Source organism: Salarias fasciatus, chromosome 7 (genome assembly GCF_902148845.1).
Source record: "Salarias fasciatus chromosome 7, fSalaFa1.1, whole genome shotgun sequence".
In the NCBI taxonomy this organism is placed as follows: domain Eukaryota; kingdom Metazoa; phylum Chordata; class Actinopteri; order Blenniiformes; family Blenniidae; genus Salarias; species Salarias fasciatus.
Genome location: NC_043751.1, coordinates 26,419,223 through 26,435,364, shown reverse-complemented (window position 1 = coordinate 26,435,364; position 16,142 = coordinate 26,419,223). Strand labels below are relative to the sequence as shown.

The 16,142-nt window shown below is 42.4% G+C and overlaps 1 protein-coding gene across 1 annotated transcript; it reads right to left on the bottom strand.

Annotated features, from left to right (window-relative positions):
- Positions 1 to 9,347: 9,347 nt before the first annotated feature.
- On the bottom strand, positions 9,348 to 15,490 carry mapk12a (mitogen-activated protein kinase 12a). Its single transcript, XM_030095493.1, has 13 exons — positions 15,288 to 15,490; positions 15,054 to 15,179; positions 13,968 to 14,097; positions 13,747 to 13,805; positions 13,546 to 13,657; positions 13,416 to 13,445; positions 13,233 to 13,280; positions 12,905 to 13,019; positions 12,149 to 12,220; positions 11,942 to 12,021; positions 11,759 to 11,837; positions 11,499 to 11,672; positions 9,348 to 11,343 (listed from the first exon to the last, which is right to left on the bottom strand). The coding sequence occupies exons 2-13, from the start codon at positions 15,170 to 15,172 to the stop codon at positions 11,276 to 11,278; spliced, it is 1,086 nt and encodes a 361-aa protein (XP_029951353.1). The 5' UTR covers positions 15,173 to 15,179; positions 15,288 to 15,490; the 3' UTR covers positions 9,348 to 11,275.
- Positions 15,491 to 16,142: the final 652 nt, after the last annotated feature.

Sequence of the window (16,142 nt, the reverse complement as noted above, 5' to 3'; positions counted from 1 at the left end):
AAGAAAGAAAGAAAGAAAGAAAGAAAGAAAGAAAGAAAGAAAGAAAGAAAGAAAGAAAGAAAGAGACAGTTTCACGTGTCAGATATTGTAACACATATTAATAATAACAATAATAATAATAATAATAATAATAATAATAATAATAATAATTAGGCACATGTATGTCTTGGTAGATGTGTGTATGCTTAGAGTGAATTCGTAATAAATAAAAACAATAAATGGTTTCCTTTCAGGCAGCTTTGCATTGTTTCATCTCTTAATGTGCTGTAAGTAATCACACTTTATGGACTTGTACTGCGGTGTGTGGTATGCAAAGCTATGTATTTCTTTTACATTTCGACTTGTACAACAGAGAAAAATGCCATACTGCTAATCTCTTTTCAGAATAAAAGCTTTGGGTTTTCTCATGAAATGCAAACGAAACAAAAGTTTGTAACTGAGAAAGTGGCTCAACAGTTTCCACACCAAAACGATTAAAGCTTGGAAGGGATAAACTGGTTGTTTTCCTATCCTAAAAAAAGATAATAGTTCAAATGTGATTTCATTTTTGTTGTTCACAATAATTGATCTGAATTTTTACATTATGAGCTGCACTCATGAAAGCTTAGAGTCAGCTGATTGTAATCACAGTAAAATGAATTAAGATCATTCTGCTGTAAAATTATTACATTACTCATAACAATCCATATCAGAGCAGCAGATTTATCCAGGACTGGTCTGATCATGAGTTTTACAAGCTGCCATAACCCACCACAAGCAGGCAGGAAGAGCCTGAGACCACCAGACTGTATTTTAGCCACATTATCACCGGCGTGTTATGAAATGGCTCTGGGGGACCGGGGTCACCCCACAGCATTCCTGATAAACATCCTGTCAATCTATAACTCTGCACATCTGCCACACACCCTCTCTCATCTGTCACTCTGTTCTTTTCTTTTTTTTTTCTCTGCAGGGCAGAACATCCAGTCCACTCGGGAGACCTCACCATGAAACATGGCTCATTCTCGCCCATAACTGCAGCCCACGTCAGCAGACAGCAGACAGGCCGTGCAGAGGAAAGATTTACCCTTCCCATAATTCATAGACATTATGTTTATCATCCGGGCCTCTCTGCCACACACACCACCCTCTCTGCTGTCACTCCCTTTAGGTCACTGAAGTTTGTTTGCAAAGCAATTGCACAATCACTGTTGTGCTGCGTAATAATATCCTTTCTACTTATTATACAGTAACAACATGACTTCAGCTCTGGATATTTATAGAGAAACCAGACGCTCTGCATCCTGTCGTAAGAGCAGAACTCATAAACAAGAGCAGAGTCGCAAACACAACTGCGGCAGGAACGAAAAGGAACACAATCACACGCCGCTTTATTGAATTTGCGGTGACCACGTTTAGAAACTATGTCTGGTTTGGTATCTTCTGCACGTGGACAGACATGAGAGACGGCCCGGTTCCTGTGCTCTCGCCACACTCACGGGCATCTCTGAGAAAACGGCTATTAAACAGAAAGTATCTCCAGCACAGATGCTGACATTCCTCACCAATGCCATCAGCCCCCCTCGGAAAAAAGCAAAAAAAACAAAAAAGAGAGAGAAATCTGTTCTGTTTTCTGCCACCTAACAGATGCATGTGCGTCTGCAAGAGTTTCCCGAATTCAGCAAGGATGGCTTTTTAGTGAGGGAAAAAATGTGAAGGTTTCAGTTTCGCCTTTCTCTCCCAGAAAGGCCGTACAATTGAAAGCAATCGTCAGCGCTAAACACATCAAGCTGGGCAGACTCAGAAGATTTCACAGGCTTACATAACCGTCTTTAAGGGCTTTGACTTCTGGGTACGTTTTATTCACCATCGCCCGATAATGTCTGTTTATTTTCCAGCCTTCGCTGAGGGCTGTGTGTTTCACCTCGTATTCACCAAAGACTGGAGGAAGCATATTTCATCGTTCTATTAGCAGGGGAAAACTTGGTAAAAGAGATCTGGAATGTACTTAGCTGGTAGATAAGTAAATCGACTCTGGGTAACATTCAAATTATGACATCGTGTTATATAAGCTCAAGGGGGGGAAGCTTTAAAGCGAAGAACTGCTTGTTTTTCTCACAGTGCCTTCATCTCTGTCTTTGTTTGCTCGCTGCTCCTTTTGGTCAGCATTTCCGGTTCACGTCTGACCTCGACCCAGCCGCAGAAGCTCGCTCACCTTCGTTCACAGGCCATGTGATATACTGTGACCTCTGACATCTGAGCGGCGTCCTCCCCGTGACTCGTCCTTGTCTTTCATGGTTTATCGTCTGCGCTGAAGGATAACGTTAGGGAGGCTGTGACCCCCATGAAAGTCACTTCTGAGGTCATTACTGAGGCCTCATGACCACTTGACCAGGAGATTTATCAGGATTTATCATCTTAGCCTCGTTTTGTGGGATTGTCATGGAAAATACCTTTTGTAATTCTTACGTTTTACTTTGGGGCAGCATGGTTTAGTAATTAGAGCTCTCAGGTGTGTGTTCTGTTGAAATAACCAGTCATGTACTGCAGACAAATAATGCAATTTAAATGTAATAAAGCCACAAATGTAATAGGATATTTGAGCTCTCTTAAAGATAAATAACCCTTGACAGCGCAGACTGGACAGTGGAGCCATGAGGACATACATGAAAATGAAGGGAATTAAAGAGTAAACAGCAACACTGACATACCATGCATGAACATCAGCTTCTGGTTTCCGTTCAGATAAGACGAACTGTCTTGATAACACTGCAGATCACTCACAGCACACTGATGGACAAAAGAGAATTGATTTATAAAGCATATTTGAAAAATTCCTGTGGGTTTCTTGGTACTTGTTTTCCGACCAGAAAGCTTGTCACCGTAGGAATCCATTATGAACGAATGGATTCAAGCTGGTGTTTTCTGCTCGCAAGGAACAAACCTTTAACAGCCGCCTTTCAAGCCTGCAGGGGGCAAGAATTTGTTCCTCAAACGACAGGCAGTAGATAGAAAACTGCCTGAAGAGCAAACTCAGTATTGTGCATTGTATTCTATTGCATATTCATATTGAGTTGTTTTTTTTTTCTGTCACTTTTTTCTTAACACTGAGTAATAGACTACATGTGGTGTGGTCTGGACATTGTGTTTGCACAAGGTCTTGATCGTCCTGTGCATTTAATCAAATGCAATTTGTACTTTTTGAAATTCATTTTACAGCTTTTAAATAGATCAAAGCATTAAACCTTTGATTAATCTCCATTTTCAGGTTAACTGTTATCAGTTTGAAGTACTCTGCTTCATTTCTTTGCTAAAATCTCTGAACTGTGTCCTCAGGGGAAGTGATTAAAACATTATGTTCACCTGATTTACCCTCAGTCACTATCATAGGCTCAAAGTAATAACCTTAATGAGCAGCGCTGAGTGGAGTCGTATAAGCTCTTGCTGCTCAGGGTTTTGTCTTTCAGGCCTCTTATTGGCTTTCCAGTCTCATTTTTGAAGGTTTGGGAGAACATTAAAGACAGTCTGCTGGCAAGGGTTACAGAATATACTGCAGAAATCAGACATATTTTGGTGTATTTTACAGGTTATTAACCAATAAAATTCCAGTTACATTGTCACTGAAAGATTTTGTTTTTTAAATATTGGTGTCTCAGAACATGTAAACTAAAGACCCAAAGCCTGGACTTGAATCCAGGATTTTCTCGATGTGAGATGTGAGTATCCCACTTCCCCACACAGAGTTATCCACATTACTACTCAACATATTCAGAGCACTAGATTTCTGTCAACAATCTTCTTTCAGAATTGTTGATATCATTGTTATCTTGCAGAGTTGTTAATAATATTTCTGTTCTGTTTATTGAAAATCTGCTCAGCAGTCGAGGTGGGGGTGCTCATAAGGAAGTAGAAGCCTGTAGGTAAACAATCAAATCCAGAGGAGCAATTATTTTCCTAATGAATCTTCCCAGCAGGACCTGAAGGCAGCAGCAAAGAAAACATTTGGCTTTTTACCATCACTTCAAGGAGAGAACAGCTGATGAAAAGATCAAAAAGACTGACATTCTTATAATATTCTTATTGCACTCATAAGATCGCCGTATTTGACACTTCTAGTCTGAGTTCAGCAGCTGGCGGTCATCAGTCCTGTGGGCCAGAGAGCTCTTAACCAGTGACCCTCTCTAAATGAGACTTTTACGTCAACACATCACAGATGGATAGAAAGTTGTCCTCGGAGAAGGGCTGCGATCTGTGGTACGTGCTCTTTTCACCACACCGGTCTTCAAACAAGCGGCGGATGGCTAATGGATGAGCTAATGTAAACCGAAGCGCTCCCAGATAGCGTGTCCCTGGAGCTCTGCCTGTCTCGCCTCATCTCAGCTTCTGTTTTCTGGCCCGTCCCGGTGTTCTAATCTCACGTCTCAACACTCTTCCTTTTGTTCCTGTTCTGTCGTCGTCATCGGTCTGTAAAACCTTGCTTCACTTTCCTACTTATTCCACCCACCCACGCGGTGCCCCCCTGTCAGTTTAGTGTCCCCTTGGGCATAAACCATGGGTTACAGCTCCATGTGAGTCTGTGGAATTTCCTCTGTGCTTTGCCCGGCAGGTCCCGCTGTCCCTCCTGAAGGACCCCACAGACACGTGTTCATCTGTATACATCTTCCAAAGATCAGGGCGGTGATGGTACAGAGGCGCCGACACGTGTGGAGACAGGAGGAGGCTTGAGGGGAGGTGTCGTTTTTACTGTATTTCTGAGGCACAGTAACTTCTGTAAACACAAGCTGGGAAGCTGGAAAACCATATTTGTAAAAGTATTTGGCAAAGCAAACAACTAGAAAGCACGCCGAATGATTGAGGATCGCGTCTTTCAGAGCGGGAGCTGTTTTCGTCTCCTCTAAATCCACACATGGCCGCGTCTTTTCTTGCTTTAGCTGCCAAGACTCGGGCTAAAAATATTCCCGCTGTCACTCAGAATATCTGACTTTTAACAACGGCCCAGACACATGTATGAGGAAATGCAGGCCTCTTGAAATTCACCGCAGAGCAGCAGCACATCTGAACTGACATGTGGAACCGAGCAAACCGTCGCACAGTGCACATCATGTACACAAATATCCAAACGTCTGGGACTTGAAACGTGTGCAGACGCAGGCCGTTCCACTTACTGGCAGATTTTCACCTCACCCTGTGGTCGAACCCCCAATCAATTTATCTCCGCTGAGCCCTTGAGCGTGTTTAATTTTATCTTCGACAAGGACATGCCAGTAAAGCAGGCGAATAAACACGGACACAGCTGATAGTCTGGCGTCGCGCGTCATTTTCTGTGAAACCTGATGATTTTGAGTTGATTTCACTCAGACAGAGACAGATTTGGCTTTTATCTACAACACTTTTTAGCTGTCACAGTTCCTGCAGTGAGATAAATGGCAAGAAGTGAAAAGTTTCCAAGCTCATCAGTTAAAAAAAAAATAATAATAATAATCAAAAAATGATAACAAATTCAGTTTTTTCAGGCTCAAGAAACACAGTGATCTGTGAAGATGCATGCAGAGTGAAGAATCTGTGCAAAGACAGTGTTGATCCTCTCACCATGGTGAGACTCACAGTGATGCGCCTCCCCCAGACACATAAAATAAACACAGTTATAACTGACATTCCACTTTAAGAAAGGAGAGTGACCCCGGTCAGATGAGCGCTCCAGCATTGCTGCCATTCCAGCCGCACTCCCCCTTGCCTCGGTGTCAGTCTGAGCCGTGTGGATGTGTGTGTTGTGTGTATCCAAGTGAGCGTGCCAGGTGTTTCTGTTTGTATGTGCGCGCCATGTGAGCTCTGTGCTTGTGTGTGTGTGTGTGTGTGTGTGTGTGTTCGGAGAATTGCTGCTCAAATCCAGAACGCTCTGAAAATAAACCAGGGGGTCAACAAACAAGAGAGGTAGCCCGACCATGTGCTGCCGTGTCGGAGATGAAAGGGGAGGGGGGTTGTGGGGTAAAAAAAATGTACTTTCCCCTCTGTTTTCCTGTCTGCTTCAGGAACAGAACTCTCTGACTTCTCTGTGAACTATGCAGCAGCACCCCGAGCCTGTGTTTGTAGTGTGTGTGTGTGTGTGTGTGATCAAGGCTCTACTAACATTATGAGGACCTAAATATTCCTCAAAGGTCACTTTACGAAGATACCAGGCTTTCTTTCTAACTGTCCTCCTCCTGTGAAAATGCTAAACTCACATTCAGCTGTTTATTTAAGCTATAAGTCCACCACTAAAGTACAAATACCCTTAAAATCACAAGCCTGCATGGAAACGGACACTGAAGTTTGCTCGTTATTAGACGCTTCCAGCTTTTCCACCTCTCACCGCTTATTACACATAATTTGATATATCGGTTATTTAAACTATGCGCAAAAATAAATAAACTCTAATTAATAAATCTCCAGGAAATGAGTGTACGTGACTGAGACGTCCCCTAAAGTGTTTGTTTGTGCGGACACATCAGCCAGAGTTCAGCGCGGAGGGCCTCGGGATGGGGACGGGGAGATAGCCGCTCCTCCGGGGAGTCGGCCTCCGGAGTCAAGGACCGGGAGGTCACTCAAGACAAGCTTGTTAAATTCTACACCCACCGGTGGAGGCTTATGTGGAGGAATGGAGAGAATTTAAACGCAAACAAGAATGTTCAAACGTTTGTTTCTTGGAGTCGTCACTCATATCTAACACAAAAATAAGGTCATCGGTGTTAACTGGAGGATAATTAATCACCTGATAAGCGGCCATGTCAGCTCTGACAGCTTTAATCACTCAGAGGAGAGTTCTGAGACTGGAAGCTGATTGCTAGGATCAGTATTTTAACATGCTGATGTGTCGCGGATGCTGTTCCTTCACTGCTAATAAAGAGTAATTAGGTGCTTGAATGGGATCCAGTTTAATCATCGTGGTGACACTTCAGCCGAGCTGACAGGATGCGATGTCTCCTGGAAAGAATGAGAATAATACAATCAATCAATAACCGCACAAGTATGTACATATGAGCTGATGCAATGCTAATTCAAAGGCTAATAAATTTATCTTCAATCATGTGGACTGTTTTATTTCAGTATGATGAGGTAAACTGATCCTCCAGTAAACAGGAGTTCAGTGAAATAGTAATCACTTGCTAGTGCCTCAGTGTCAATAGTAGTTAAGTTATAACATTTACCAACATTGACTGATGTGATCCTCACCAAGGTGTCATCTTTGGATGTCTGGTTGTGTAAACCAGGAGAAGCACCAGGATGTCATTATTCAGAAAATTGTGATGGAAACGTTCACTGAATGCAGAAATTCTCAGAAGTCACTCTGGGTTATGTTCAGGAGACATTTGGCAGGGGTGGCAAATTTGTGTGAAACATAAGGCCTGTGGGGCCAAAACCGGTCCATTTAAGGCTCAAATCCAATCCTCTGAACCAGCATGAAAATCGTAAACATTATAAAGAAAACACTGTTTTTTTAAACGAATTTCTTCACAGTAGCAGAAAGCACAGCACTGACGCCAGAACTAATGGTGATGCCGCCGTGAAAGATATACCTCAATGCAAAAATATAAACGAGCATTAGCCCCACGCTGTCAGGGTGAGAAAAAAAAACCCTAATGTAACAGCTGTAAGCGCTGTGGCTCAGCAGATGACCCAATTCATTGAACACAGAAAACCACAGTGGAATTAAACAGACAAACACAGACTGACAACCAGAGAGGACGGTCAGTTTATACCACAGCCACCAGGTGTAGGCAGTCACACACTCCGACACAGGTGAAACACATCAGAGCAGCAATCAGACACAAGGAGGGGAAGTCAAGGAGCCCGAAACCAGAGTCAGAATACAAGAAACAAAACCTGAACCGTGACAACAGAAGAAGATTTTTGGGGACATTTCATTGTGTTTTGCACCAGAATGCATAGTTAAAATTTACTTAATATTCAGATTAGAGTCATTGTTGCTCGTGCTCTTTTTTTGACAACTTTTGCATCACCTTGATCTCGATGGCACAACAAAGAGACATTTTCAAGTTGAAATTTAAAGCTTATTATTACATTATTGTACCTGTCCAGCCCACTCAAGTTAGATTTTCTTTTGGTGGAGTACATGTATGACACACTCACACACACTACTGCTATCTGCATCACCGACATCTCAATGTTTGAAGAAGTTTATCAAGATGAAACCTTTCTACAAAAATATTGAGGAAGTAAGATAAATGGAAGACGAGTGTGAGATTGTCTTTAAGAAGAGGTAAACATTTCCTAGCATGCTTTCGTCAAGGTGCTATCATGGTAAATATGCTTTGAGAGTGTAGGATGAAACAAAAAATTATTTAGAAAATAAAACACTTTAGAACCAATGTTAAAGCAAATTGAATCAAGTCAACTGGATGTGGTCATAGTTTGGAAAAGTGACCTCAACAGATCAAAGCACTGGGATAAGGAGCGAGACGTCGTCCAAGACACCTCGACCATGTTCAGTTAACTCGATTTGCTTTGAGATGCCTCCTTCCTGCTTCCAGAAATACATCTTTAAAAGTAGCATAGCAAATGCAGCAATAACATGTGAAAGTAGAACCATTATCAATGACTAATGACTGTTAATTTCAGATGAATCGCTCCCAAAGTAGCATTTTTTTGCTGTTAAATTCAAATGACCATCTGTTCTTGTGTTCAGCGTTGATCTGAAACTTGCATTTGCGTGCATGTGTGTGAGCTTCATGCAGAATTAATGCTGCTTATTTTTATTTTGTATCACTGTCAACTTTTTTCTTCACTAATGAGTTTGTTAATCTGCTGTTTTAACTCTTGAGAGCTGGCAAATATAACCGGGTCATGTTTACATGCTGCCACCTAGTGTTGATGTACAAGAGAAACAGACGTTTAAATGGCCTCTCGTGCTTTGAAGATCAGATGGTTAATTTCAGGTTGATGTAAAACATAAAATAGATTTAAAATGTTCTCCTTTCCTGCCTCCTCTTGTTCATTTGGAAGGAAAAAACTGAGTTATTCACAATGACTTACATTTATTGATTGATCAACTCTCATCATCAACCTGACAAATTCGTCATTTTTTTCCCCTGAATATGTTCTTTCACCTGTTTGCTTTTCAGTATGCTCCACTTGAAGACACTCATACAAGTCTTTCCTTCATGAATTAGTGTTGGAAACTTTGACAATGGAGCATCACAACTTTCACTAACTGTCACAGTTTGAATGCATAACTGGTTTGTTTTGGAGAAAACACGCATAAAGAAAGTTTTCTGCAACATCTGTGTTATGTTCAAAAGAGAATCTTGGTCATTAAAAATGCACGAGTGCTGTTAGAAGCTGTCGAAATTCACAATTCACAGTAGAAAATGTGCCTTTTGCAACTTTTTTATTTCACAAAACACAGCATAAATCAAACGTGAATGTTTGTGCATCGCCAGCCGAGGGATTTCAAACCATCCGCAGCTCGGTGCTGGCTTTTTCTGTTTGGTCATTATTGCTTTTTCTCACAGTGGTCACTGGGGAGGAAAAGCAAGGTCAGCGCTCGCATATAGACTAAACACACGCTCTCTCTCTCTCTCTCTCTCTCTCTCACACACACACACACTTGGATGACAGGACAAAATAACAATATTATCCATTAGAACTGCAGTTCCATCAATTACTTTGTTATTTCAGTTGTTTTTGCAGCCTGATGCCTTTAACCTGCTCCTTTAAATTAGTCCCACAACAAATATGGTTGTTACTGTACTTTTATAGCTTAGAGAATTCGTATGAGATGTCTTGATTTGTACCTCAGATTACCCATAATCACACTGAAAAAGATTCATGCCCAAATCACACTGACAGAGAAAGTAACGCTACTTACGTGAGGAATATCAAACTAACTCAACATAACAACTCGACTGAACACATATTAAACTGTTTTGACACCTGCCATGTGTATACTATCCACATTTTAAATATTTTGACTATGGTTGCACAGATTGCAATCCAGAATACATTTATGAAATCTAACATTGAGATGTCAAGAGACGAGATTTTTGAACGTGACTCTTCAGATGTTCTCCTTTTAAAAGTACAAACCACAAAAATTCAATGAACACGACACTGAGGTGCTTTTTTACACTTAGTTCAGTGGTAAATTATCTCACAAATGGGCTTTGCAAAGCCATCCATCAGCGTGAGCAGGACAGAGACGCCAGATCATTTCAGCGATATTTCAAATTCAGTTTACCTGCTAGTCAAACTCAACCAGAGTCATTCCCTGAAACCTCTCAGCAGAGCAGCACAGATGAAGGCATTTCTATTGTGAAAATTATGTCGTTCTCCAGATTGGGATGTATTTCAGCTGCATCTGACAATCAGAAGAAGTTTTAAGTGCAGTGTAGCGTTAATGTTTTTTTTTTTTTGGTAAATCCAATTGTGTTGGCACAGACTGTTTTAGGCAATACGGCATATGTAAGGACAAATTAAAAACTATAAAATCAGCATGAAGCAAAACTAAGTTTGACAGCTTGGGAGAATTGTAGCCAGTAAATGCTGAATTAAGACATTTTCAGGAAAACAGCTCTCATCTGTGTGTTGTGAGTCAAGTTCAAGTCAAGTCATATAATCTTATTCTAATGAGAGCTTGCAGTTAAGGTCAAGTATGAGTCTTATGCTCACCGTGTGAGAGTTGACGGGCCTGCTTTCAGTTATTGTAGCAAATTTCACAGAATTCCATCCATTATTTATTAACCTAACAGCTAGACATAAGGAATATACTAGCTATAAAGTATGATACTCAATTAGAAAGCCATTTAGATTGTGATTTCAGTTCGTCATTCACATGATCTGGACTCAATTCAGTTGCATTTTACAAGCTGATGATCAGACTATAAATAGTAAAATAAACCATTTTTACAAGTCGGTGAAATCTACTGAAATTCTGACAAACGTCAAGTATTAACATGTATCTGTGTGTCTACTTTTGAAGCACTAAAACTCGACTCTATAAGGCAAATTCAACACAGTTCAGTTCTGAAATGACGGCTCAGGCTTAAAGCTTATAATCCACAGCGTTAGAGGAAGATCGCAGCTCCTCAGTGCTGCGTTATCTGTGAACTGGAGAAGAGCCAAACCAAACCAAATTATGTGGAAACGACCATCTGAATTTAATGACAACAGAGAAATCCACGGCCGCTCGCAGTTAGAAGGGTCAGTGGACGTTCATTCAGCCTTTTGGGTGAAGACTTTTCCCAGTGCAGCTCAACATAATGACCCAGTTTGTTCTGGCTGCAGGCCACTCTTGTGCGTCTTACAGTGAGGTTTCCTTGGAGTCCACCAAAACCGGCCTGAAGGTCAGGATCTCTGTGAAGGTGTGACCTAAAGACAGGCGCACGACAAGGTATCAATCAATGAAACAGCATCTGCTATTGTCTACTTCCTTGAACCTCTTTCTGAAATTACATCTCCAATACCGATCCTTCCCGCTTCCTCCCATATATTGATCTCTCTCTCTCTCTAAGCTATATTCTTACGTTTCCACTGGTCCAGGGTCAGCTCTGTGTTGTCTAACGAGTGGTCGTACGGCTGGGCCTCCGTCTCCTCCTCCGGTTCTCTGAACTCGGAGAAGTACGGCAGCGCCAGCGCCTCGGCAGCCGTTACCCGCTTCTCTGGATCCAGCAACAACATGCGCTCCAGCACAGATACGGCTGGGAGCAGGGAAAACAGGGGAGCGTGTTTCAGATTCACTGAAGAAAACAAAACATAAAACACTGAGGGGCTGAGCGTTTCACACCTTGAGGATTAGACGTGGCAAACACCTTATGAAGGTCTTTCTTCTCCACTTTCGGGAGACTTTTGATGTAGCTTCTGGCCTGCGGGACGATGGAGATGATGAAGTGATGAGTACATGTTTCAATACAACAGATTGGACTCAGTCATGGGGGGGAATCTTCTGATCTCTATTTCCTCAACTCACATCTTCAGAATCTAGTTGTGAAACAAATTCCTGAGTCGGCGTTCCTGTGAGCTTCATGATCTCAGTCAGCTGGTCTAAGTCTGAGCGCCGGAGGTCAAGGTTGAAAGAAACAACATGTATCTGTGTGGAAATCTTGGTTAAAAAAAAAAAAGAAGTAATCCTTCCTGATGTTGCAATATTGACTGGGTCAAAGTGGTGAAAGGATACGGTCGCAGCCTTTAAAGAGAGGCTTTCCTTGCAGCATCTCCGCCATGATGCAGCCCACTGACCAGATGTCCACTGAAACGGAGACAAAACATCGTTCGTAACCATCACATATCGCAAGACAGGAAGTCAGGAGTCACCATCAGCAATGACATGAAAGCTAAATACTAAAGTTTGATGCTAACAGAGCACCATCTAGTGGATCATACCACTGACAGCGTGTTCAACATTATTCCCCACCACCATCTCAGAAAAAAAGAAGAAAAAAAAAAACTTCTTCATGTTGTAATCCTCAAACTTTTCGTGTTTTCGTTTGGAGAACATCTATTTAAGGTGCAGCGTTGTTTAAATACCACACTAATATCTCCACTGACAAACAGTGTACTGCACCTGCAAGATATAACATTTTACAGAAAAGGTTAATTAAAGGTTCAGCTGGACAAACTAATTTCTTGGCAGGCACTTCTTACAGCTGCAGTTCTCCAGATACAAGCGCCGGGAACTGTTGAATGCAGCGTGTTCTGTCTTGTTCTCAGACAAGCGGACTGTAAAGGTCATTCCAGGAAATGGAACAAATCACTAGCTGAAGCAAAAGCTTCTGAGTTAAGGGCAAGTGAGTACACTAAAACATCTAATTCGCGCCACATCATAAACCAGCAGCCGGCCCCGGCGTCGATACGGACGGCTGGCGGTGAACACGGCGCGGCGGTGAGAGATGACAGCAGCAGAGTGTTTTTCCTTTAATTAGCGCTCCATTACCGGTCTGAGTGTAGCGCATCCAGCTCAGGATGACCTCCGGGGCTCTGTACCAGCGAGTCACCACATACCCCGTCATCTCGCTGTCTGCCTGACGAGCTAAGCCGAAGTCCAAGATCTGACAGAACATGACACCAAACACAGCCGAGTTACACACAGCAGCTTCTACACGGAGGTCCCCGGGGTTTAACAAGGCTGGGAGCAAGGCTTTGGGGAATTCGCCGAACATATATGGAAGGAGTGAGCTGTGTGTGTCGTCACGGAGCCCTCCGTAGGCGGTAAACATTTCTAATTAAAGTGTGTTGGAGTGACTGTCGTGGTGCGAATGTACCTTGAGCTCACAGTCTTGGTTGATGGCAAGATTTCCTGGTTTGAGGTCCTGCGAATAGTGAAAGATTAACTGTGACTGTGAGATTAATCTGCAGCAAACAATGCAACAATACAGCCGGAGGAATGAGGAAAAACTAGAGAAGTGTTTATACGTTGAAGAATGCACATTGACGATTCATCTTACCCTGTGAATTATACCTGCAGAATGAATATACTGCCAGAAAAGAAAGTAGAAAGCATTTAGTTCACTATTAAAAAACAAACAAACAAAAAAACACTAAATACTTTCATGTGTGTCAGATCAAATGATCAACCTTAAGGCCTTTGAGCATCTGGTAAACCAAATACTGGATTTTTTCTTCTGACAGCCTCTGCACCTTCATCAGCTTCCCAAGATCCGTACCCATGAATGGCATCACCAGATAGCTGGAAAAGAAAGAAATCAACATGAGTCTATCTTTATTCAGCCAAACTACATGAACAGATGATTCAGAGAAGCAGAAAAAGGCACTTACAAATCATGGAATCTGTCCAGTGAGAGATCGGCTGTAAACACGTCTAACAGGCCGATCACCTGCAAAGGAAGAACTTTCTCATCACATAATCATCTCGCATAAGGCGTTTTCACATCATTAATCTGATTATATCAGCAATAAACAAAAGATAAATCTAAACATGTAACCGATACTAACCACTGCAGGGCTCTAAGAGCTGCAGAGGTCAGGCTGTGCCTCACATTTTCGTGTTTCATGTGTTTGAGGAGCCTCAGCTCTCTGTAGGCGCGCTTTGCAAAGATGTCAGACTGGAAAGGTCTGTAGAGCTTTTTGATGGCCACCTTCGTTCCAGTCCGGGAGTCCACTGCTGAGCTGAAGGGAAAGAAGCATCAAGAGAGGCCGTGAAACAACATCTAAAAACACGATCAAATGTGAAATATCTGCAAGGCTTCTGGGGATTTACATAATTCACAGTGCCTGACATTTGAGTTACAAAGTGATCAGAAGACAGAACGGTGGGGACAAAGGAAACAGTATGTACAAGGCACTAAAAGAATGTTAAAGCGTGATGAATTGGATCAGTAAGAGGAAATAAAAACAGGTAAGAACTTCCCTGTGATCGCTGGAGAAAAAAAAACAAACACCCTCGCTTCTTTTTCAGGTTATCATTAAAGAGTATTTTCTGAATTTAAATATTCATTTTTAGGCTAAATCTATCTGCGTTTGGAGGCTCGTGCACCTTCAAACTCCATGATCTGCCACAGAGCAGCGGTGATTTCTGCCAGGCGCCTCAACCTGCAACGTGTGTTCGACCACATTTTTTCAGAGTTGCTCATGTGTTATTAAGTTGTATTCAGTCAGCACAGTTTAGTACCCGCCTGCTGAGTTAATCATTGATAACAAAGAGGCCGCATGCTGGGCATGAACCTCGCAAGGTGCTTGAAAAGCAGCTTTTCATTGTTGCGTTTCAGCGAAACTTGGCAGAGCGCAGCCATTTCACCCACCAGTGCGCTCTTTATTATTTAGCTGATCGTGTTGGAAACGACTGGAGTTGTCAGGATGGTTGTGGAGAGCGCACAGAGCTGGGGTAAAGTGTCTCCATCATGAGGAAGTGAAGCAGTTGTTCAGCAGAGCGCACATACTTTCTTTTTTTTTTTTTTTTTTTTGTTACTGTTTCTTTTGTTTGGCTGTGGCACACTGCGCCTGGCTGTATGGCACCATCTGTCCATTCTCTTTGTTACAGCCATCCACATCCACCAACACAACAGAGCATTCGGTGTTAGTGTCCCCCCCCCACCCCCACCGCCACTTTCTCAGATTTCACTCACCAAACCGTCCCGTAGGCTCCGGTCCCCACCTGCCTCAGGTCCCGGTACCGCTCCGGTACTTCCCAGGAGGTTTTGTTGACATCTTGGCGGTAGTACCCGGGTCTGACTCGCGCCGTCATCTTATATCTTGATTGAAAAAAACCAAAACAGCGTTCAGGGAGATGTTCCTCCTTATTTCTTTTGTCTCTTCCGGCGCAACACACCCATTGTCCCAGATCCCACCTATGCGCTCACCCTCGATCGTTGCGCAGCTCAGGGCGCAGCTCAGGGCGCACCCTGAGGTCGCCAAAAGCCACTCCCGGGTTCTCGATGGAGGCCGGCAGTTAAAGGTACACCAGAATGAGCTGAGACGCGACGCCTGGTGCAAATACGACACCCTAAAACCTGGTGAATGAAAGTTACAGGTTGGCCCTGGGTGCTGAACAGCTGTGCAGAGAACAAATATTTGAGACTTGCTGGGGCATGAAGCTTTACGCAATGGTTTTAGAAATACCAGGAAACACGAAGGCAACTTAAGAATCTCACACAAAGTGAAGACAGCACTCCCTCTCGTCTGTGTGACATTTAAATACAGAGAAGACTAAGCAGTGATCCATTTCTCCAGGGATCAACCTACACAATTATTAAGAATAATGTAAAAGATGTGGGAGTAAAGCTCTGCAAATGCGCATTTTATTGTAATTAAGTGATACTTTTAATCTTTTTTTTATAATTCTGAAATACAGTTTACAACAGTGGCTTCAAACATGTAGCCTGGCTTACCCTTTTCACTCCTATATCACCATGCAGCCTGGTTCTGCAGAAAGTCTCAACAGCATAATTTAATACAATTTTAACACAATTATTCAATTGTTCTTCCGCCTCTGGGTATTAAGACACAAGAAGGACACGCTGTATATTCGCTGCTCAGTTTATTGAGATCGGTAAGGCTACAATTGAAGAGGAGTTCAACAACCATTATAGATATTAGATATATCTCTGTACATATGAAATCAGCAGAAAACCCATTCTTGAGTGTTGCATCTAAAAACAGGGCAGATTATTTATCAAAGTGACGAACTGATGCTGGATTCAATAAGTGCACAATTT